The 24,262-nt window shown below is 30.2% G+C and overlaps 5 protein-coding genes across 5 annotated transcripts; 1 reads left to right on the top strand and 4 right to left on the bottom strand.

The window, feature by feature from the left end:
- Positions 1-961: 961 nt before the first annotated feature.
- On the bottom strand, positions 962-2,549 carry LOC105252768 (N-alpha-acetyltransferase 20). Its single transcript, XM_011260334.3, has 6 exons — positions 2,359-2,549; positions 2,224-2,248; positions 1,827-1,917; positions 1,607-1,736; positions 1,364-1,500; positions 962-1,287 (listed from the first exon to the last, which is right to left on the bottom strand). Exons 1-6 carry the CDS (start codon positions 2,409-2,411, stop codon positions 1,202-1,204), a joined length of 522 nt encoding a protein of 173 aa, XP_011258636.1. The 5' UTR covers positions 2,412-2,549; the 3' UTR covers positions 962-1,201.
- Positions 2,550-2,679: 130 nt separating this feature from the next.
- On the bottom strand, positions 2,680-4,298 carry LOC105252770 (probable signal peptidase complex subunit 2). The gene is made up of 3 exons (XM_011260335.3): positions 4,193-4,298; positions 3,428-3,732; positions 2,680-3,190 (listed from the first exon to the last, which is right to left on the bottom strand). The coding sequence occupies exons 1-3, from the start codon at positions 4,211-4,213 to the stop codon at positions 2,947-2,949; spliced, it is 570 nt and encodes a 189-aa protein (XP_011258637.1). The 5' UTR covers positions 4,214-4,298; the 3' UTR covers positions 2,680-2,946.
- A 426-nt stretch (positions 4,299-4,724) lies between these two features.
- On the bottom strand, positions 4,725-9,482 carry LOC105252771 (integrator complex subunit 8). Its single transcript, XM_025408465.1, has 12 exons — positions 9,261-9,482; positions 8,646-9,063; positions 8,310-8,547; positions 7,997-8,233; positions 7,654-7,899; positions 7,104-7,353; positions 6,563-6,973; positions 6,219-6,473; positions 5,914-6,154; positions 5,569-5,687; positions 5,142-5,491; positions 4,725-4,956 (listed from the first exon to the last, which is right to left on the bottom strand). The coding sequence occupies exons 1-12, from the start codon at positions 9,376-9,378 to the stop codon at positions 4,837-4,839; spliced, it is 3,003 nt and encodes a 1,000-aa protein (XP_025264250.1). The 5' UTR covers positions 9,379-9,482; the 3' UTR covers positions 4,725-4,836.
- Positions 9,483-9,813: 331 nt separating this feature from the next.
- Positions 9,814-19,959, top strand: LOC105252784 (DNA polymerase theta). Its single transcript, XM_025408466.1, has 21 exons — positions 9,814-10,503; positions 10,939-11,169; positions 11,246-11,499; positions 11,578-11,710; positions 11,901-12,102; positions 12,309-12,504; positions 12,606-12,775; positions 12,972-13,239; positions 13,374-13,704; positions 13,818-13,959; positions 14,090-14,333; positions 14,566-14,707; positions 14,778-16,677; positions 16,845-17,050; positions 17,422-17,623; positions 17,699-17,880; positions 17,965-18,084; positions 18,433-18,768; positions 18,919-19,183; positions 19,259-19,485; positions 19,684-19,959. Exons 1-21 carry the CDS (start codon positions 9,853-9,855, stop codon positions 19,819-19,821), a joined length of 6,540 nt encoding a protein of 2,179 aa, XP_025264251.1. The 5' UTR covers positions 9,814-9,852; the 3' UTR covers positions 19,822-19,959.
- Positions 19,960-20,636: 677 nt separating this feature from the next.
- LOC105252772 (cleavage and polyadenylation specificity factor 73) lies at positions 20,637-23,062 on the bottom strand. The gene has a single exon (XM_011260337.3). It carries the CDS (start codon positions 22,916-22,918, stop codon positions 20,858-20,860), a length of 2,061 nt encoding a protein of 686 aa, XP_011258639.1. The 5' UTR covers positions 22,919-23,062; the 3' UTR covers positions 20,637-20,857.
- Positions 23,063-24,262: the final 1,200 nt, after the last annotated feature.

Below are 24,262 nucleotides of genomic sequence, written 5' to 3'. Positions count from 1 at the left end.
GTAACAGTTATAGCGTGTCCATATATATATATATATATATATATATATATATATATATATACACACATATATATATACACACATATATATATACACATAGAGAAAGAGAGAGAAATTTTGTACTCACGTTCGACGTATCCTACGTAACTAGCAAACGTCTTCCTTTTAGCGATTACAAATTATGAGCGCGGATGAAAGTAGGGCTTTCGTGCAATACGTACAAGACTTCTACATGATTTTGTAATTTCCGAGATTATTACACGATCCTATTTCCCTGCGATGGAATAAAATGATCTGAACAGCGGATCTCAATTCGAAGGACTTTTTCGTAAGACATCAAAAGGATATTTCAAAGATTAATCTTTGCAATCTCCTTTAGATCGTTTACATTGTCTGGGAATATATGAATAGACTAAAATGCGCCCGGCTTCATTTAGCATACTTACTGAGGCAACGTTTGTACGGATAATTCGAACCTCAAACTATTGAGAGCAGTACAAAGATATGCAAGAATGAGAGACATTTTGTCCTTAATTTTTTATATAATATATCGTATGCGACATCAAATGTTATTCGCGGGTGATTAGCACCTATGGTATCATATGACGTAGTGAAAAAAATCGTACATATAGACTCGTTCATTCGTGTAAATATCATCATAAAGATGGACTTGCGTTTCTAAAAATTAGTAGAATCAAAATAGACAGCTAATAATTTACACAATCGAGCTCTATCTGGATCGCATTCTACCAAGCCTATCTCACATCTTACATTTGTATTTATTATTTATTCATATGTGAAAAAAAAGGTACGAGCGAAACAAATGGAAAACATTGTGTACTATTGTACAGGAGAACAAATAAACTGCACATTAATACAAGCGTAGGAACGTTAATATCGAGTGCTGAATTATTTTTTTGCATTTCACTTGGAAACAATTAAGCTGATAAAATAAAAGGATATCTCTATCAAGGGACTTTTATTGATAATCTTAGAATGTATATGAGAAACATTTACATAAATAAGAAAAATCATAAAAATTCTCGTGGCATATATTTCTCAATTTATAATAATTTCTGCACAGAAATGTCTTGTGTAATTTACCTTTTGGTTTATCTCCTGTTTCGCACAATTATGAGAGACAAGAAATTTGAACGATACGATATTCATCCTGTATTATATATTAGATTTTATTAACATTTCAATCTACCTCTTCTGGTCTCACAGGATGTGTTAATGGAATCATAGATTTCTTGTTTACATCTCTTGACAGTGCTTTCCTCATATCTAGAAAACAATATTATCTCTATTAATTTCACATATATAAAGATCTAATATCTTAGATTTCTCAAAATATATCTACCATATGCATCTTCATCCGGGTCCCCATTATAGTATTCCAATACTGTTCTGTACACAATGTATCCTAATTGTTGATACATTGTAATTGCAACTTTATTACTCACCCTAACAAAAAGATCCACGAAATATGCCTGTTTCCTGATTTACATAAAAAAATATTGACAGAAATAGCATGTTAGTAGTAAAGATAATACTGAAGTTATTTAAGTGATAATTTAAATAAAATAAAATATTGTGCATTTACTTTTCTGATACTTCCTCAAGGAACTTCATTAGCATCGCAGCAAGGCCCAATCTTCTGTAGTCAGGAGAGACTGTAAGAGCTGTTACATGACCATGCCAATTTTCTCCGTGACCTTCCGCCTTTCCCATGACTTTGATGATTTCCAAATAATAATATTAATTTTAAATCACATTAGAGAATTACAATGTTATAAAAATATGATGAAACTGAGTAAACTTACTGTAGCCCATAATTTCACCGCTTGGAGATTCTGCTACCTGAATATATTCTGGCCAATGTGCAAGATAATGCATGTAAAACGAAAGTCCATACTGAATAGAAATGTGAAAAATGAACAAGTATATGTTGAAACTTCTCAATTTATATCAATAAAACAAAATATCGAATATCAAAATTACTTTTTTAGTTTTTTAGTGATCAATGATCTATTTTCAATACAAAATATCATGAATAAAATTATGTTAATATAAATAATCTTTTCTAAGCATGTATGTATTTTAAATATTCATCAAATTCTTTAAAATTAATATAATATACACAATAACAAGTAGAGTTAACGATAAAAAAGTACTCGTCAGTAATACATTAATCTAATTTTTAATCAGAATAAAGGATACAGTTTCTGTGAGCGGATCCAAATTCCTAAAAAAAATGATAAATATAATCATAATAATCGCCAATATAATGATTTGTGTCCTAATCGTTCAATTGAATTTTAGGTTAAAAAAACAGACTTTTGAGAAACTACTTACACGTTGTTGAATCTGAACAAATCGTTGCATGTAAAAGGCCTGAGCGTTGTCATTTTTAAGTATTGTAAAAGAACGGATTTGTTTTATTCAATTTTTGAAATAATAAAAGTTAGAGCCGAAATATGAGAACAGTCGCATTCGACAACAAACCGATATATACAAGTCACCACGTATACTTAAAGCGGAGAGATATCCATATATTCATATATATATATATATATATATATATATATATATATATATATATATATATATATCGTACATAAATAATTTCAGCAGTAATGCTTTTTAGGGAATAAAAATAAATAATAAATGCATGAATAAACTTGTTTGCCTAGAAAATGCTTTTAATGTTTATTTTCTTCCTTTTAGATAATGAATATATAATAATTGTAACATTCACACATCATATATGAAGGAATAAATGTTTGGATTCTTATTATGTGTTATTTACAACATTATATCAGATTGGAAATGTGAAAGTATGGACTGCATATTTCAGAAGATGGACGAAAAACTGTAATACATATCAAATTTATTTATATTTAGAAAAGAAAGAAACTTCATTGTTCAAATATCTGAACACTGCTACTTTTCCTTGCGTTGTGATGTTAGACTGTCATGCATATTCGTCACAATGGTTTCAATCAATTCTGGAATCACCACACCATTAACATCGATGAAATTTGCAACAGATTTAGTTACTGTTGTCTCATTAATATTGCCCGATGAAGCACTCCTGACCGACAACACCAAATTGTATTTGTCATCATATTTTTTCAAATAGGAACTTGCCTCCCAAATAAAATCTGGGTTGAAGCCTGATGGATCTCTGGAAGATCATAAATATATTATATTATACACAAATCTATTTTTATTATGTATTTAATATTAAATGTGATTTTTAATCTCATATTAATATTAAAAACAATTTGAATAATATAAACAAGATTTAAAGAGACAAATAATTGATTTAAATAATGATGAAAATAGGATATAATTTAATAAATTATAAAATTAATAGGATTATAATTTTATAAATTATAATTAGAAAAGATTATAAATTTACCTTTGAATTGCAACCACAAATATGCCTTTTTCTTTGTATGTTGTATACAATGTCAAAAATCCCATCAAGATGAAATACAGAGAAACACAGGCTACTAAAACAGGCTTAGAAGCAGGGAATGGATATAGATAATCGCACAACAATGCTATAATAGCTATTGTAACACTGATCCCACAGAGTCCCAATCTTCCATCGAGAAGAGCAAAATTTTCTATGTAATTATATTTCTTTGTAAGTACATCTTTGACTGCATCGTCCAAAGCATTCTTCACAGCCGAACCATCCCACTTATTGATTTTTATTACCTGCAAAATAAATATCATTTATTTTGTTTTAATAAAGGAAAGATGCTTAAGAACAAATTTGTAAAGAATAAATTACATTATTATATTGTTATATTATAAAAGATTATATTGTCAAAAAATTTTACAAAAAAATTTCCAATTTTTAAATAAAAATTTTGGCTAAATGAAAACGAAATTTTCTCGTTTTAATTTAAAAATTTCGGGAATATAATTATGAATGCATCAAAAAAAAAAATATATATATATATATATATTTACATATAGGTATTTTCACGTTAATTTATAACAATCTTAGATATTATACTCGATGTACCATACGCGACGAAAGGATTATAATATTGTATTGTAACGTCTATCAGTCTATCAATAATATAAATGTCACATAAACATAATAGTTATTTTTATTACAATGCACATATCATATTATAAAATAACAATTCAATTAACAATAAAAACTTACGGAATTCTCTGCGGTACTCATTACGAGAGTGTAATTTTTTCACAAAACACGTATTGTACACGTTGTTTGTTCTAGATGTTAACTCATACGTCAAATGATAGAGCCTTCCATTCATGGCGTATGAACTGATCTTTACATCGAAGAAGAAAAGTCTCCTTCTTTTTCTGAATATGAACCTGACAATACACTTGTATTGTTTGTGTGTTAGAATTTTATTTTAATTAATGCACAGAAATTTATTGCAGGTGCTGTCGGCTATTAAATTTGCAATCTTTGGGACATTTTATATATCAAATAACTTACAACTAATTTGATAATTTGTGATGATAATTAGAAACTCATCTTAAACATGAAACCCGCGAATTTTAAATGCTTTTTTAGTAATCCATCCATTTCTAAAAAGGAATATATATATATATTGCCAGATTACATTACATAAAAAGATTTAAATAGTGCAAGGTATTCAAGAGCGCATTTTATAATGTTTTAATTATTTAAATAATGTATAAACTAAAAAAATCTTTATTTTGTCATTTTTTAAATAAAAGCATAACACATTTACACATAGTATACAGTAAAACATTATATTCGTATGGCAATATACAAAATTCTTCGTCCAACATATAAATATATGTAATATTTCTTTAATAAACATATTGCTTTGCTAACGCCCTTAAAAACTTAGCTTTCCGAATATTAGCCGCTTCTCTCTGGATCTCTTCATTGTTGTTAGAGTTTAATTCCAATAGTCCAATGACTTTAATCTGTAAAATAAAATTTTTCACATGTTTTTATATTATACAAAGATATATTCACATGTTTGCTATTCAAAATTTGAATAGAAAGTAAAAAATTAGTGAACCTATATAATATTATATTTTTTAATGCAGTTATTTAATCGAGTTTCGTAATTATTTCATTATTGTTATATTATTCTTTCTTAATTTACCGCGAGTTGCTTTCTGTGATGTTCTCCGCGTTTTGTATGTAAATATATAAGATACTCGAGTATTGTTGTGTCCCAGATACAATGATAATATGCGTCCATAGCGTCAGCGGCAGCACAGCTCTTTTGATCGCTGCCTGCCATTTTGAACGCTAAAGTGTAATCTACTTCTTCTAAAAATTGACACAGTACAACCGCTTGGGTGTAACACTGTAAATGAGCGCAGCATTTGATCATTCTTCTGTAAACAAGATCGTCTATTTGTGTGCGTGGTGTCGGTTGACTGAATAAATCACTAGCTACCATAATAGCTTCCAGGTAATACTTCATTGCGCTTTCATAGTAGGCTAGAACTGAAGAAAGAGAATAAAGCAACATTATTATGCACGAGTATTTAATACTATGTATTTGCGACATGATGGAAACATACCGAAATTGAGATCACCCATTAATCTCAACCAAGGTACATTGCAAGGATAATACTTTAGAGCCTGTGTCAATAGTTGAAATAATAGTTCTCCAATATATCTGATATTGTATGAATTTGCACTATAAATATAAAATTGTGTAAATATTATTAAAATTTTAAGTATCGTTAATGCATAAAATATATTAGTTGACATATTAAATATTAAGATTTTAAATATAATAAAATGATCGACTTTATATAACTTGAGAACAAATTTAAGATATACTAAATTTATCTTTCAAGAATATAAATTTCAACTTGTAAATTAATATAATGTAAAAATAATATATAATACAGTGAACGCACTTTGGTACTCCAGCAGGCCAAAGCGATAGATACTGTGTGTATAATTCCAGACTAGACTCATCGCGTAAGACATTGCGCAAACGTGCCAACAATGATATTACTACAGTAAGAACCATGGGTTCTCGTAGTCGAGTAAGCGTAACGGCGATACTAGCAGCGATGTCTCTTGATGCACTGCCAGAACTTCCACTGTTACTGCGTTTCTGTGATTGATCTCTATTAGGACCAAATGCGACTAAAACTAAAAAAACACGCGATATATTATAACAAGTGACATATATATATGCGATTTTTAACATACATACTCATATCCCATGCATCCCTGGAAAATTTTCGAGTTCCCTTGTATTTGACAATGTCTTGGCAAACACCACTGATAGCAGCTGCAAATTCAGTGTAACTCCAACGCTTTTCCAAACTAGTAAGATAATCCCATTCAGCCATGTTTAAAAGAAAAACAACACAATATTCTATTATTTCTTGCCGCGGAATCAGCTGATCGGATGCTTCTAACGCACCAAGGCACTGTTTGCTTCGTGCGACCATACTTTGCATATCACCTGAAATATATATAGTGTATTTGTAACATAAAATAATTAGGAATTTTTTTTTTTTACGCACAAGTATTTGTAATTCTTCGTGTACATACAGACATTTGTCGCCGGCCACGCATTAAAACATTTCCATATCTCGACAAGGAGGCATTCCCAGCTTACTAGCTTGCACAATTTGAAAACCAGCGAGCCTCCACTTTTCATATTTTCCTGTAGCTCTTTATCTAGCATCTTTAATAGCTCGATAGCGCTATCAAAATTTTTGGATGTCACTAATTCTCGACTCTTCGCGAGCAGGACGTAAGAGTAATCCTGAATAAAACCTCTGGGAAGTGACATTACTACACTCTGCAATGGTATGGGCAATTCCCAACAGCTATTCACATGCCATAATGGTTTCATACGTTTCTTTCCATCCAAGTGGATCAATGTTTCGCGGATCGTGTGACAATCGTATGATTCTATCAATTTCTGTTCCAATTCGAACACTTCGATTCTCGCACTTTCTGTAAATAAAGAAACGGAATTTCAAAGCTGGCATTTCGAAGTGACACATAAATTGATAAGATAAAATAAAATATCTATTAATGTCTTAATAATATTTCCTTTCTTCTTTCTCATATAGTTTATACGTACGTATATATGGTACAGATGGTATGCCCCAATCATTTTGCAGCAATAAATTTGGTAATACAATTTCGTTGGAAGTAACTGCTTGTTGAAAGACAGCGAGTTCCGTTTCATCGAATAACGACGAGAAGGTAGAATTGTTGAGTATCTTTGAAGCAAATCCTTCAACATCAGCAGTGTTTATAAGATAAAGAAGGTAACGGGAAATTCGTTTTTTATCTACAACTGTTGCTTTTTCCAGCACATTATCTAAAGCCTAAAGCATCAAATAAAATATAATAATATAATAAATAATTAACTTATGCTTAACAATTCAAAAAAAAGAATTTTATTCTAGATAATAATTAGAAAATGGAAATCTGTGTGTTTTGATATATATATAAGTTAAAAAAAAATAAATAAAGTAATACAACAGTTAAAAATGTTAAGAAAAACTAATTTTGTTTAGAATGCAAAAAGTTATTATTTAAAAATTATTAATTATAATTCAGTACAATTAGTTTAAATTTACTTAAAGCTAATAAATATTCGTAAAAGTGTGAAAATTATGTTTTACCCAAAATAAGATATCCAGACCCTTTGTGCCAGCTGCTTTAATTTCCGTTATGTAATCACCCAATATTATGCTGTTGTCAAGGATCTTCCTAACCAGATTTAAGCTCTGTATTTGTAGCAGAAGATCCCGGGCAACTACGAATTTTCTGTTAACCAACCCACCTTGCACATCTAGTTCCAAATTATCTCTATAAACTTGCGGTATCTCCCTGAAAACATTATCTGCTTGCAAAATCTGCAATATATTCTGCAGATTTTGCATGTGTGTGTATTGTGAGTATATATTATTCAAGAATATATAACGCAAGTCGAATTTATATTTTATATCACAAAAATATACCTACAGTATATTGATCCTTAATAGAGGATTGCAAACGCTGTGTAAGACTGGGTGTAATATCTTCCAGTGATACTTCGCATGCTAAACAACAGCCATCTAAAAATTCTTTTTGCACTTTACAATACACTATTTTTTCTGCTGGATTAAAATTATTGTACAATTCTTTAGCTTGTTCAATATGGTGTTTTGCATCTTGATACTCTTCTCTTAATAAATGAAACATCGCGAGATCGTAATGTATCTAAGAAAAAAATAAATATTTTATTATTCTATCAAAACAAGAGACAGAATAATATTTTTATTTGTAAATTTCATACCTGACATTTATATTCATCTATGTTTATCAGGCACATATTTTCCCAATTTTGCTTAACTTCTGTACTATCTTCGGTCAACATTTGAAAAGTATCAAATGAAGGAATCTTTGGTTTTATATCTGACATTTGTAAAACAGCATTTAGGACACTTACACTGTTTGGTATGTGTGCTTCTAATTTCCTAATTATATCATCCACTATATTTGGAGGTACATATGTCGATTCTTGAGTACCTGGTCTAATATATAAATTAAATTTTTTTAAATTGGTTACACGCAAGTTACACACAAGTAAAACACAATATATAAGAATTCATACTAAGAAAATAAAACTTACATGTGAAGTAATTGTTGTTTTGGTTGTTTATTACTGAGAGCCCTGTAAATAATTGCTCTTAAAAGCCATCTGTGGTATAATACCAATGTAAACAGAACCTGATCAGAAGCTGTTTCTATAAAGATTTCTGGAATTGTAGGTATCTCTACCGTGACATCGGCAGTAATATAAAATAGATCTTGTAGCAATGTTAACTGTATTGGCAGAGGTAGCCTCTTTTCCAATATATCCAAGTCCCATTTGATATATGCTGCTACTTTCAAGGAAAGTATCTTCAATGCTAAATTTTTATGACACCATTTGGCTGCACCGTTAGATTTTATATCATTTAATTCGGTCTCAATTGTTTTTGGCTCAATATCTCTTTGATCAGAATTTATTGTCATAAATTTAATTATCAAATCTGTTGCCGATGGATCTAAAAATCACAATGTATATAAAAGATATTATTTAAATAATATTTATTTGCACAATGTGTGCTAAATGAATAAAATAGTTCATTTAATATCATATATTAATTATTATCTAATATTTAATATTTTATTTGATATAATATATATTTATTGATTATTGACAATATGTTTTAATTTAATATATTATATATATTATGTTTACCTGGGAAGGGTTTTGACAGGTGCTTCTGCAGTAAAGAAGGATTTAATAAAAATTCGAACCATAATATCGTATCCGGCGAAATCGGCACCGTTCCTGGTCTAAGCAAATCTACGTCCATGATAACAATATAATTAATACATCCACAATTGTCAGAAATATTTCGCGTTAAAGGACGCTCATCACACTACTCTGCAACGTGACGCCGACAAACAGCTGCTGCAACATCAACTTTTTAAATTCATGAATCATGAAAGGCGAAGATTGGATACATCACACATTTTTTCTGATTGAATAATATGCAGCTATATTCATTATGGAAAAAAAAACATTTATCGTGCCTGCTAATTGGTTGCATACTAGGAAATTTTCAAAGAGCCTAGAAATTACATTGAGGATTCCCTAGCCATCAACCAATCGGCGCATTTTACAAGGTTTTCGACTTAAATCGCTGGAGAAACGTAGGGATTTCTCGATTGACTGAAGGGAAAAGTCTGTTTAAACTAGTGGCAACACTTATATCTGAAGTTGCTCCCAGACCGATTTAAATCGCCTCGGTCAAAATACGCTGGAAGACTTGCAACGTCAAAAAATAATGCAGTCTTTTGGCGATGACACGCTGTTTGCTCACATAAGTATTGAGAAAAAATGTAGACTTCTGCGAGAACAAAATGGAGATAAAGTCTTGCAGGAGGAAAGCGGCAGCGATGTGAGTAAAAATGTTAAACAAAACTTACCGGTGTCGAAGTTTGCAAACAAGGACAGCGACGTGGATGAATCAAAACTGTCACATTCCACACATAATGCGAAAGAAACAATAAAACAAAGTGAATCTGACTTTGTAAAGTATTTCGAAGATAGCATTCTATTTCCTAGAATTAACGGGAGAAATAATGTATCCTCGGCCTCGAGTACTTTAAAAGAAAATAGGATTCTGTCATCCAAAACAAATCGGAGTCCTTGTAAAAACAAAGGGAATATTAATGCGATCAGCTCGATAAAGAAGCATTCTTCAAATATTATTAACAATGTAAAGAAATGCGATAAATTTAGCGCACAAAATCTTCATAAAAATGGATCTCATGATGATATTTATAATACAATAAGTGGTAGCAGCGTTGCAGTGTCATCAAGTATTGATAGTACATGTGATAAGGAAATCTCAAACATTATTTTGTCACGAGCTCTTTGCACTCAGGATCGATGTAAACTGGCATCATGGGGCTTACCACCAAATATTCTTCAAGTATTATAATGATAACTTATAATGATAACTAATAATACATAATAATTATGTTTGACAAATGTCAAATTATTATAATTATGTATAAAATATATTAAAGGATGTGTGTATTTTCTTATGATTTTATATCATAATTTTTGAAATTTTAATATGAAATATCTTGATAACATATTATTATTATTGGTATTTATAAATATATATTAATCAAATATTTATTATGTTTTTTTTTGAAAATTATAATATGTACATCATTAATAATATTTTATATTTGAAATTTAGTCTTTATTATTGTTATGTTGCTTTAATAGTATTGATTATTTAATATTGAAGTAAATGCACAATACTTTTAAAATATTCTGTATAAGTATATAGTTTTTATATTTATTATACACATGCCATGTTATAAACTTCATTGATTTGATTATTATTATTTTTTAGAAATACACTGCTCGTGGAGTAGATTGCATGTTTACATGGCAGATGGAATGCTTATCAAATCATCAAGTAATGCAAGAAAGGAAGAATCTTATATATTCTGCGCCTACATCTGCAGGAAAAACTCTTGTCGCTGAAATTCTTTTAATTAAGACTATTTTGGAAAGGAGAAAGAAAGTGATTTTTATTTTACCATTTGTTTCTGTTGTTAGAGAAAAAATGTATTATTTTAAAGTAAGAAATTATGATAAAGCTGTACACAATATAATATTTCTTATAAGAAGTAATACTGATAAATTGATATATTCAGGATTTATTGTCTGACATTGGAATAAGAGTGGAAGGATTTATGGGAGGATCTGTACCACCAGGTGGATTTGCCGCTACTCATGTTGCAATAGCTACTATAGAGAAAGCAAATTCTCTGGTGAATCGTTTGATGGAGGAGAACGATTTAAGTAGTCTAGGAGCTGTCATAATAGATGAATTGCATTTACTAGGTGATCCTAATCGTGGTTACCTTTTGGAATTACTTTTGACAAAATTGAAATACATGACCCTTCGGTGAGTTTACTATAATGTAATTTTTATACAACTTTAAATAAATTAATTGAAATTATTCTATTATATGTAACATTTCAGTAACGATGACATTAACATACAACTGATAGGTATGTCAGCCACATTACCAAACTTAGTTCTGTTAGCCAAATGGCTAAATGCAGAATTGTACAAGACTGAGTTTCGTCCCATTCCTTTAAATGAATATTGTAAGGTAAAGTATATACACACACCTCACATGTGTATATATATATATATATATATATATATATATATATATATATGTGTAAGGATTATTTTTATTTTCTTATTTACTTAGACAAAATTCTTTATTAATATATTTATTATTTAAAACAAATATATCTATCAGTCATTATATTTAATATTAAAGTTTTTATTTGTAGGTAGAAACAAATATATATGACAACAAATTGAACTTTGTCAGAAAATTAGAACAATTGCCAGAATTAGAAAAAGATGTAGATAATATGCTACAACTTTGTATTGAAACAATAAGTGCTGGTCATAGTGTGTTGATTTTCTGTCCTACAAAGAAATGGTGTGAGAAATTAGCTGAACAAATTGCTGCAGCCTTCTTCAAATTAGGTCAGCTTCAATTATCTGTAAATTAAATTTGAATAAATATAAATTTGTTTTGCGTTTCCTACATTTTTCTGTAATTACATTTCGTTTCATCTCTTCATGATAACGAATATATTAATATATCCATTTCATTTAAAATACAGAAAGTGTAAGAAAATATACAACAAAAAAAAGATGTTTATCTTATATTTATCTCAATCTGTGGGTAGGTTGTAAAGATACAATGCTTGGAGAGATGTTAAGAAAAGAAATCAACAAAGAATTAATTCAGGAAACTCTGGAGCAACTAAAGCGCAGTCCAAGCGGCCTAGATAACATTTTAAAGAACACGATTTCGTTCGGCATTGCGTTTCATCATGCTGGACTTACGATGGACGAACGTGATATTATAGAAGGAGCTTTCAGGTGATTAATTATTTTTCTTTTTACTTTATTGTGTCATATTTTTTAATGTCATAGATTGTATTGTGTGCTATATTAAAATTGCTTATTGATATTAATTTTAGAACAGGGTCCTTGAGAGTTCTTATAGCAACATCAACATTAAGCAGTGGAGTAAATCTACCCGCACGAAGAGTAATCATAAGATCACCTCTATTTGGTAACAATCTATTGAATACTTTAACTTATAAACAAATGATAGGACGTGCTGGTCGTATGGGAAAAGACAGTGCAGGTAAAAAATATTAATATGTATTAAACAAATTATATATAATTTGGTCATCTTTACATACAATTGAAAGATGTTTATAAGAATAGAACTAATAAAAATAAATTAATATTTTAAATTAGATTAGCAAATAAGAGAAAAAATTATATCACACCATTAACTTAGTAATAATATAAATAAACTAAAATTTTAAATTTTCCAGGGGAAAGTATACTAATATGCAAGTCAACTGAACGCAATGCGGCTCTGTCTTTACTCTCTGCAACTCTAGATCCGATTGAATCTTGTCTCAACGATTCTATGCTATTAATAAGAGCGCTCTTAGAAGCAGTAGCTAGCGAAGTTTTATATACAGTGAAAGACCTAGAACTGTATATTAATTGTACTTTACTGAGCTTCAATAAACAGTCTGATGTACAAACTTTTTCCAACGAAGCAATGAGATTCTTATTGGATAATGAATTTCTATTGTAAATATACTATAAATATATATAAAATTTTATTTGTGTGTTATATTTTTTTTATAAAATACTTTCATATGAATTTCATTTCATAACTTTCTAAAAATTAACACTAATTCATATAATTTTATTGTCATGCACAGATTACAAACTACAGAACGAGAATCCAGATGGATAGCAACGCCGCTTGGAAAAGCGTGTTTGGCCGCATCTATACCTCCCAGGGAAGGATTGTTTCTATTCGAGGAATTACAGAAAGCAAGAAGGTGTTTTGTTTTGGATACGGAATTGCATGTAATATATTTAGTAACTCCACTTTCTGCTGGATGTCAAATTGGAACTGTCGATTGGATGATGTTTCACGAATTATGGAACACGATGTCGGAAAGTGAGCGCAGAGTTGGAAAGCTTATTGGAGTGGAAGAACGTTTTGTCGTATCAGCTATTAGAGGAGTCATTAAACCTGGAAAATCGGTAATCACTCTTTGATTACTATGAGATATATTAGAACTATATATATTTCTTTATAGAATCATAACATTCATATTAGTTTAAAGAATTTCTAATGCAAATGCTTTATACTACAGTTAAATATACATAGAAGATTCTACAGTGCACTGGCGTTACATGATTTAGTTAAAGAAGTTCCGCTTCACGCAGTTTGTAAAAAATATGGATGTTGTCGTGGAGTATTACAAACTTTACAACAGTCTGCTGCTACATATGCAGGTAAATTGATAGAATTAATTATTTTATAACAATGAATCTAATATATATTTATTTATTTAATTTTGTTCATTTATATATTTACTTTTAATTATTTACGAAATTTGTATAGCAAAAATTAATTTTATCTTAGGTATGGTCACGCAATTTTGCAAGCAGTTAGGCTGGGATTGCATGGAGTTATTAGTAAGCCAGTTTCAAACAAGATTGCAATTCGGCGTCTGTAGAGAATTGTTAGATTTATTGCGTCTGCCAATGTTAAACGGCTTGCGAGCAAGAAGCCTGTATAAAGAAGGAATAACATGCGTAGCGGATTTGGCTGTTGCTAATGAACTTAATGTGGAACGCGCGCTTTACAAAGCTCTCCCTTTTGAAAGGTATGAATTAATTAAATTCTCGTGCCTTTTATATAAATTAACTTTCTTATATATAGCATATATATAAATCTGTATATTTCATATTTATATATACATAGTAAATGATAAATAATTTGATATATCAAATTAATAAATTAAAATGACAGTAGAAAATATAGATCTCACACTTACTACATTTTAATAATTTTTAAAATAAAAGTTTAAGTAAAAAAAGTTTTTTAATACATTTTAGTGAAAAAGAATACGAAGGAGAATATGCATTTGAAGCAGAAAAAAGAAATAAAATGAGAACAGTGTTTGTCACTGGAAGAGATGGTCTTACACCACAACAAGCTGCAGTTTTATTAGTTCAAGAAGCAAGGGTATTAGTTCAAGTACGTTCATATTTTATAAATAAAATACATTCAATCTCATCCATTTTAATAAAATAATGATTATTTATAGAATGAATTGGGACTCGACCAATTGCCATGGGAGCAGAAGCATAATGAGCAATCTCTGCAGATTACATACATAGAAGATGTTAAAGATACATCTGACATAAAAGAACAAATTCAAATGGAATTGGATGTAAAAGATTCAAAATCTACGAAAATGGAAACATCCATAGTAAACAATTCAAAATACGAAAAATCTGCAAATAACGAAAATAAAAAAAATGACAATTCGAAACTTGATATTTTTGACGAAATTGAAAGTAATATGCCCGATAAAAAGAAAACAATTGAATCGAACAATCAGCCTTTAAATGAAGTAATTTTATCATCTAAAATCTCGGAAGACGAAAGAGTGTTCCTCGATATAAGCATTCCCGATATAATAGCTAACAATGAACTACAAACTTCTAAGGAAAAGAAAAATTCTCTTACACCTGATAATAGCATTAAGATGAAGAGAAGTAGCAAAGATTTAGAAAAATTAAATTTGAATATTAACGATATACCTAATAAAAAATCAAAGACTTATAATTATTTAAATAAGATAAAAAACAATACTGAGAATTTAATAGACAAAAACGTAAAAGTATCAATTTTAGATAAAGACACTAAATTATCGTATTCGAGAAGTCCCAGTTTGTTTGATGATAGTTTGAATCTCGACACTCAAATCTGCGATCTTCTTGAACAAAATGTCATGGATATCGCGCATTTAGAATTAGATTCCAAAATGTTTGCAAGCGATTTGGATCTTGTCACAAATACATTACAGAAAAGTCCAGATATCAATAACGCGCACTTACAAGGACAAAGTGACGCGAAAAATGTAAACACAGCGCTCATACAAACGAGAAACAGTGTACTGTCATGGGATGACGATTCATGGAATAATTCCGAACGATTGCTAAAGCAAGTAGTCCAAGCAGATAATAATCAAAATCGCAAACAGGAAACACCTAAACCAAAAATTATAAATATCGTAAATACAAATGTATCTATTACGCCAAAAAATATAAAAACTTGCACGCCGAAAGATAAGAAAAGCATAAATAAAACGGATATGAAAAAGCGTACTGCTGTAATTAAAGAAAAAGTGCCTATAATTAAACCTAAATTACCAAAAATAGAATCTCCTATAACAAACATAATCGTTTATAGAAATGAAAGAAGAAAGTCTGCAGAGTCGAATAAATCCGACTCGGATGATATTATCATCGGTTCGCAACATTTTGATTCTCCTTTCAACGACAGTAAAAATCGAGCGAGAATAAAATTGAAGAAAATACGTAAAATGCGTTCCCAAAAACTTGCCGAGGATACATTAACAGAAGTAAATAATCGTTTAAACTCTCCTATAAGAGCAGAATCGAGTGACATAGCACGTAATAAAACGAAGCAGAAAGCGAAGCCAAAATTAAAAGAAATTTTAGAACGAAATCTGTTACTCGCAAATTGCAATACAGATAGCATTATATATAATTCTGAAGATGAAACGACGTTAAGCTTAGCCTCTAAAACAAAAATAATCGAGACGCAATCAAATGTACCAAATAAAAACGTCAATTTCAAGATAGAAGTCGCGTTACCTGATGAAAAAAAAGATTTGCCGAGCGAAACGATAGATTGGAATATATTGAATATTGTAAAAGTTGCGAACAATAGAGCGACTTTTAATTTATTCAAACGTGAAGTATTAAAGAAGCAAAATATCGCATTAGCATTACATTGCGATATATTTATGGATAATACAAATAACATAGGTTCGAAAATTTGTGCCTCTGATGTAGAGGGAAAACGAAAATACAGAAAGTCAGGGAATTATACGCACGGAAATATGGAAATACGTGGTGCTGCAATATCCTGGGAAAGCAATATTGCATATTATATCTCTTTTAGTAATTCATCAGGTAATAGAAATATGTGAAGACATTTGGTCAATACTATCTAATTGTAAAGCATTATCTTTTTAGCTTTATATACTTTTTTTATATTATTTATATAAATAAATTAAATATTATGTAATAAATTATATATTTTTTTATATAAATTAAATATAATTATTTTATTATTTTAGAATCGAAAGTCTCTGGAAAAGAACAAAAGGCTTTATTAAAAGAATTATTTGCCGATACAAATTTGTACATGAGATGTTTTGCGGTAAAGGATATATATAAACTCTTATATCAATGTTGTGGAATTTCTGCCAAATGTAGATTTCTGGATCCAATAATTGCACATTGGTTATGCACTAACGATTCCGAGAGAAATTTCGACGAAATGGTGAAATTTTAAACAATATTTTATGCAAGTTAACTTAAAAGAAACAAATTATTAAGATTTATAATATAAATATCTTCTTAAATAAATATATTAATATATTTCTTTTAAGTATGGAAAGTTTTTATTTTTGTAACGTTAAATATATATTTCGGCCAATAAATTTACAGTTCTGTTTCCATTAATTACAGTTCTTTCCATTTTTTTCAATCTGTATAAAAAAGATATATATATATATATATATATATATATATATATATCTTTATACTATATTTCAAGATATATAGAACTAACTATATATATATAGTTAGTTCTATATATCTTGAAATTATTAATTTATGTTAATATATTATTTTTCGCCAAATTCTGAACAGGTAATGCAATACTTTCCTCAAGGAAATTTCATAATGAAACGTACAAATTCTTGCTACAGTGCAGGTCCTGGAATGGATGTGCGGAGTTCTTTACCAGGTGAATTTAGATCAGCAACAGAAGCTGTGCTAACATGGCACATGATGGACAATGTCATGAATAAATTAGAAGAATTTAATCCTGTTCTACTTTATGCTTTTAGAGGTAAGAAATTTGAGATATATGATCTTTCTTTACATACCTCACAATATACTTATCAATGCTTGCATTTATTTCCAGAGATAGAAATGAAAATCGTAATAATTTTAGCTTGTATGGAATTATCAGGCATTGGTATAAATATAAAATCATTACAAGAATTATCATTGGTTACTTCAAACGAAATGCAATCTTTAGAAACAAAAGCTTATGATTTAGCAGGTAGAAAATTTAATTTCTCATCACCTAAGGAAGTTGGCCAGGTTTGTGAAATTGAAATTATACTTTATATATATAGTTTCCTATGTATGTATATACATAACGTTATCATAGTATGTATGTTATAGGTATTAGGTTTGTCTAAAGATAAGAAAGTCAGTACAAGCAAGGCTGTTTTGGAAAAATGTGATAATCCAATATCGAATTTGGTGATTTCATGGCGGAAATTGAGTGCAACAAAAACAAAAGTATAACTATAGAATAAATAAAATTTATATATTTATTTTAATATGCATATAATATATATTGTTATATATTACATGGCTAATAATATTCTTTTCTATTATATATATTTGGCTGTAAAATATAATATTCTAGCAATAAATATATATATATATATATATATATATATATATATCAAATATTAATATATATCTGCAATAATTTTTGTTATATATATTTCTCTTGTATTTTAATTCTGACTTTTCCAATTTTCCAAATGGAAAAATTGGTATGCTGTATAAAAATATAATAGAAAAGAACTAATAATTATGATTAAAATTATTTTATCTGACAACACTTTCTTGTCTTCACAGCTTATCCAACCATTATTAAAATTGGCTCAAACAGATTCTCGAGTTCGTGGTAATAGCATCACTTGTACAGTGACAGGAAGAGTCTCGATGCACGAACCAAATTTGCAGAATGTACCAAAAGACTTTAGTTTTGCAGATAATAATTTCGTACTAAGCGTAAGAATGGCGTTTGTGCCGGCTCTAGGCAACATAATGCTGTCCGCTGATTATTGTCAACTAGAATTACGCTTGTTGACTCACTTTTCGCAAGATTCCATACTATGTGAAATCATGAGGCAACCGGGTGATATTTTTAAAAGTATCGCTGCCAAATGGAATAATGTATCAGAAGAAGAGGTATTTTTTATAATATAGATATAGGATATACATGATATGTGCACATTATAGCACGTATGTGTGAATAATATAATATCATAATTATATTTTATTATTATTCATTATTTATATACTTGTGAAATTTTTATGCATTACTTATATTTTCTAAAGGTAACAATTGAGATGCGTCAGCGCACCAAACAATTATGCTATGGCATGATTTATGGCATGGGGGTAAAGTCATTAGCTGAAAATCTTTGTATAAGCGAATCCGAAGCTCAAGAATTTCTAGAATCCTTTATGAGCACATATCCCGGCATATATAAATGGTTGAACAATGTGCTGGAGGAAGCGCATCGCGATGTATACATAACAACATTACTCGGAAGACGCAGACAGTTTCCGGATTTAAAAAGTACAAAATCATCCACGAGGGGTACGTTGATTGTTGCATGTGTTGTATCTTATAATAAATAAATATTTTAATAACTTATGTATCAACTAAATTTAGCACAAGCGGAACGGCAAGCTGTGAACACAAAAGTACAAGGATCCGCAGCAGATATAGTTAAAAAAGCTATGATAAGCATAGAAGAGAGGATAAGATGTAACTTCCCGGATTCAGCTATTATATTTCCAGAAATGAACAACACTCGCAAACTACGAAGCAATAGTCGAGATATGCAACAAAGAGGTGGTTACTTAGTTTTACAGTTACACGATGAATTGTTATATGAAGTAAGTATTATAACTTAATATTTTTTATCCATTGATTATGGCTGATTAAAATTATTTTTTTATGTTTTTCTTATTATATATATGTATATATATATATATATATATATATATGTATGTATGTATGTATGTATGTATATTGTATGCCTATATAAAGGTATGCCTAAATACAAGAAAGATAATCGTTTAATACTATATCAGGTAAATTTAGCAGATCTGAAAGAAGTCGCTGCTATAATAAGAGAATCAATGGAAAATGTATGCCAACTTACTGTACCATTGCCAGTAAAAATTAGAGTTGGGCCTGCATGGGGCGATTTAACCGATTATCAATTTTAGCAAACATTTCTAATCACGCGGGCGTAATATTATCTCATTTTTTTAAACGATATTTCTATTTTTATATATTTTTTATAGTTAATCGTGTTGAAGTATTTATGGATCATGTTAATATTTAGTAGATATATTTTACATATTTATCATTCATATTTATTGAGAATTGTAAATATTCTAAATCGTTTCTCTTATATATAATTTATATTATTTATACACATTACTTTTACAAAGAATGAAGAATTTAAAATCTATTGAAATCATAAATAGTTTAGAAAACGAAAAATCTATATATTTTCTTCTAACTGTTCAATTATATTATTACTACACATTTTTAATTGATCATATTGAAATTATTCTTGAGAAAGAAAACATTAATACTAGTATTTAAAAGTAAAAATACTTTTTATATTCTCACATCTTTTTTATATTTTCAAAAAATTAATTATTTTTTTCAATTTATTTCAGTTTTTATTTATCTCACGATCAGTCATTATCATTATATTATATGTATTGGAAAATAGAGATTAGAATGTAACAAAAATTATAAACAGTTTTATATAAAGAATTTTAATATATATATCTTTTGAACTAATATATATATTTTACCTCTCATCCACACACTCCGTGGAATAGACATAAAAACTATAGAGTTTTTTAAATTAGATAAATATTTTAATTTTTTTTGAAGTTCTATAAATATTTTTTATATTTATAATATATTTTCAAAATGAAAACTTAAACTAAAAGAAGATTAAATAAATATTGAAAAGAATGTATATAATAATCTCGATAGAGTAAATTTAATTTAGTGATGTGTGTAGTGTGAAATATTAATTTTCACATTGCTTTAGAATAATATGATGATTATCATTAACACATGATATGATAGTTGCATGATTTATATGGGATGTGCGAAATATGAGTTAAAATTATATGTGTGTATGAAATGAATATCGATATTATTTATAAACAATAAATATATTTTTAATGGTACAAAATAGTTTTTATCAAAACGATGTTATATATATCTATTTATACATTAAATTACATCGCAAGGAGGCGCTAGCGACTGATGCAGTTTCATTACTGCCGTTTGCACAACTTGCTGGAAAACTTCGTCCTCCTTGCAAGTCACTTCCAAGTTCAACAAGTCTATATGCGCCTTCTTACCATCCACCGTGACATAAAGTTTCTCGCCCTTAAATATTTTGGGCACGGAATCCTCGCCGAACATCTCCTGCAGCATCTCTATGAGACATTCCTTGAAGTGCATCCGGTCCATTTTGGTGGGTGCGGGTAGTATCTTCGGTGACTGATCCATTATCTCGGCCTGCAGTATCGCCGTTAAAACGGAATCCGCATACATATCGTTGACTGGCGTCGCTACCCATTCCATCGTGACGATTTTGCCGTCGATCGTCACATCAACGTTCTTGAACACTCTCAGCTTCTTGTCGTCTACAACCTCCAGGTTACCGGCTATCTGCGTCAGCAGATGCTTTAGCACAGGCAATGATGCGGAGAAGTACACGCTCTGTCGCTGTATAACTTGACTCATACTCATATCGGTATATTTGGACAGGTCGCACGGAGCCAGCATATGATAATTGAAGTTCCTTTTAACCAGCACGCCCGACAACTTTTGTCCTGGTTTAGGAGTTTCCATTGCCAGCGTGCCCATTACCTTGGCTGTCTTCTCACCTCTAAAATAGAGTTCCACCGCTACCGTATTTCGTGGATTGTGTATTTCCATACTAGTGCTCGGATCATCCTCGTACTCCCGTTGTAACGCAGCTTTCAATCGGCCCATCTCGTTTTGTTCACCGTGCACTAGTACTACGTGCGGCGGCTTTAAAGTGCGTATGAACTCGGACGTTTGTTGATAATCGGTGTGAGCAGAAAACGATATATAATCGACGGACATTTTTAGTGGCAGCTTTTGCCCGGACATAGTCGTGATCTCTTCCGGCTCCGATAAAATAGTCTTAGCTAGGGTACCCTCCACACAATAGCCTGCTATTATGACACCATTTTTCGCGTCTGTACACCAAGATTCGAATAACTCTCTTGACAGACCACTCTGCATCATGCCGGGCGAAGCCATCACCACGCACGGCCCGATGTCCTCGAAATGATCTATCCCTTTCAAATTTGATATATGCTTGAATACGAAAGGATTGTTGATGGCTATTTGTCGTCTGATTTTGTCGTTCATAGCATTGACATATGTCTGGTAAACAGCCATACATTTTTTTGCTAACGAAGAGGCATAGTAGATTGGTATTTCATGCAGTTCCGAATGCTGACTCCAATACTCGTCCAAGATGAGAAGGAGTTCCTGTGCCCTTCCTAACGCAAACACAGGTATCAAACATCTACCGCCTCGATTGACAATCTCATGCACGAGATTTGTGAATCTGCCTTCCCGATCCTCCCTCTTCTCGTGGATGTGAGTGCCATAGGTGGACTCTGTAATCAGAACGTCAGGATGAATGTTTGGGATTTCGGCAGCCATCAAGTGCCTGTCTTCCTGCCGGCTGAAATCACCGGTGTACAGAATCTTGACGCCAGCAATCTCGATCATAAACATAGCTGCGCCTAATACGTGACCAGCATTGTATGCCCAAAACTTGATTCCAAATACATCCTTCTCTTCGTGGAAGTTGATCGTTTCTATCTTGTCCATACTAGTCTCCAGATCAGATTCTGTGTACAGCATCTGCTCGGTGGCTATGTTGCTCACCTTAATGTAATCCGATAATAACCAGCGATAAATAGCCTTGGTGGCGTGCGTCATAAAACAACGACCCTTGAAGCTTGTCTTTTGCAGAAACCAGGGCAACGCTCCACAGTGGTCCAGGTGAAAATGAGAAATTAACAGTAAGTCGATCTCGTCAGCCTCAACCAGATCGACAAACGGAAGAGCATCCATACCCGATAGACCGGGATGTATGCCACAATCCAACATGATCTTCTTTCCCTTAAATTCTAACATAATGCACGACCTGCCGACTTCTTGGCCCGCGCCGAGGGGACGGATCGACAACAAATCGCTTTCCTCGGCCGGCACTTGGGTATCACTTTTCCTCTTCGCCGACATTTTGTCGAAAATGCCGATTTTCCTCAAAGAATTATCCTTGTTACGAGAAATTTCTCAAAATAACGCACAATAACGACAATTTTAAGGTTATAAGCTATACAGGCTATGTGAATATTGGAACACAACCACAATTGTACGGAAATCTTCTATGAGAAACGCTTAAAGTGGCCTTTTCATTGACGCTAAAAAGTAGCGTCAATGAAATTGCACCTTCAAGGACCATTGATCGCTATTCTTGTTGTTATTTTCTGATTGGCTAAGATGCAGAAAACTCGATGGGTAAAACCCTCCTCAAAAACATTATTCAAAAAATGTCTCGAGTATTAAAAAAAAAATTAGTTAAAATTAGTTAAGTGATTCAACAATAGTTTACTATGATTATATTTTTGTAAATAATTATTATTAATATAATTGTTATAATAATACTTATTATTTACTTACTATTAATTAAATTACTTATGTTACATGGCATTGACAATACTGAAGTTGAGACAAATGTTTTTAGTAAATGGTAATATATTGAAAGAGACAAGTGTATCTATGTTATTTAAGTCTCTTTTTCAATCTGTGCCTCCCTCATCATACTTAAAGCCTTTTAATTATCCTTTTAATCATCATACTTAAAGCCTTTTAATTATCCTTTTAATTGATCAATCAGGATAAAAAAAATTAAGTACGTTCATTAAACGAGAAATAAAAATTAAAAGATTGCAGGAATTTCTGTCATTCAAGTTTCCCTCATTCTAGGGATTTTTTATATCTCTGGTTTTATCAGCTGATGTACAAAAATTTAAAATACATGTGAAATAAGGAAAATATTCGGAAGCAGGGGTAATGGATTATAATTGATAATATAAACTTCAGAGAAAGCAGATAATACAATACAATATAATTTAATTAATAATATAAATTTAATCTTTTAAACAATTTTCTATACTTTCTGACTTTTAGCAATATTTTTTTTAAACGATATGTTAAGACTTCTTCAGATGCATATACAATTCAAACAGAATAGAGATGAATCACAAAAAATTGATACATATTTATCTATAAAAATTTTTAATTTTAAATAATTAAATTTTTAATTTTCAAAATTAAGGAATTAAATAGATGGAAAATGGATATTTTATTTTCCATAATTATTTTTTATTATTTATTATTTTTTAGAAGAAATATTTAAATCACATGGGAATATATTAATGAATATAAATATGTTATAATATAAATTCAATTTTTGTTCAATCATTCTCCAGATTTTATAAATTACAAATTAGATCTTATTTTGCATAAAAACTTGATTGATTGTTTTGAACATTTTGAGCTTTTATTGAATTTTTAATAGCT

Source organism: Camponotus floridanus, unplaced genomic scaffold (assembly GCF_003227725.1).
Source record: "Camponotus floridanus strain SB8 unplaced genomic scaffold, Cflo_v7.5 scaffold21, whole genome shotgun sequence".
Taxonomy (NCBI): Eukaryota; Metazoa; Arthropoda; class Insecta; order Hymenoptera; family Formicidae; genus Camponotus; species Camponotus floridanus.
Note: the sequence above shows the minus strand (reverse complement) of the source record. Positions and strands in the feature narration are given on the sequence as shown.

What these genes read in the sequence shown, in the direction of transcription:
- LOC105252768 (XM_011260334.3), bottom strand. Translation starts at nt 2,411, where the DNA reads ATGACAACGCTCAGGCCTTTTACATGCAACGATTTGTTCAGATTCAAC. An exon ending in CTTGAGGAAGTATCAGAAAA is followed by an intron (nt 1,501 to 1,606) that starts GTAAATGCACAA and finishes TATGTAAATCAG; the next exon opens with GAAACAGGCATATTTCGTGG. An exon ending in CCCGGATGAAGATGCATATG is followed by an intron (nt 1,288 to 1,363) that starts GTAGATATATTT and finishes ATTGTTTTCTAG; the next exon opens with ATATGAGGAAAGCACTGTCA.
- LOC105252770 (XM_011260335.3), bottom strand. Translation starts at nt 4,213, where the DNA reads ATGAGTACCGCAGAGAATTCC. An exon ending in TGAGTACCGCAGAGAATTCC is followed by an intron (nt 3,733 to 4,192) that starts GTAAGTTTTTAT and finishes TTTATTTTGCAG; the next exon opens with GTAATAAAAATCAATAAGTG. An exon ending in TTTGTGGTTGCAATTCAAAG is followed by an intron (nt 3,191 to 3,427) that starts GTAAATTTATAA and finishes ATGATCTTCCAG; the next exon opens with AGATCCATCAGGCTTCAACC.
- LOC105252771 (XM_025408465.1), bottom strand. Translation starts at nt 9,378, where the DNA reads ATGGACGTAGATTTGCTTAGACCAGGAACGGTGCCGATTTCGCCGGAT. An exon ending in AAACAACAATTACTTCACAT is followed by an intron (nt 8,548 to 8,645) that starts GTAAGTTTTATT and finishes TTTATATATTAG; the next exon opens with ACCAGGTACTCAAGAATCGA. An exon ending in GTCTGGATATCTTATTTTGG is followed by an intron (nt 7,354 to 7,653) that starts GTAAAACATAAT and finishes TTGATGCTTTAG; the next exon opens with GCTTTAGATAATGTGCTGGA.
- LOC105252784 (XM_025408466.1), top strand. Translation starts at nt 9,853, where the DNA reads ATGCAGTCTTTTGGCGATGACACGCTGTTTGCTCACATAAGTATTGAG. An exon ending in AAAAAATGTATTATTTTAAA is followed by an intron (nt 11,170 to 11,245) that starts GTAAGAAATTAT and finishes TGATATATTCAG; the next exon opens with GATTTATTGTCTGACATTGG. An exon ending in TCTACTTTATGCTTTTAGAG is followed by an intron (nt 17,624 to 17,698) that starts GTAAGAAATTTG and finishes ATTTATTTCCAG; the next exon opens with AGATAGAAATGAAAATCGTA.
- LOC105252772 (XM_011260337.3), bottom strand. Translation starts at nt 22,918, where the DNA reads ATGTCGGCGAAGAGGAAAAGTGATACCCAAGTGCCGGCCGAGGAAAGC.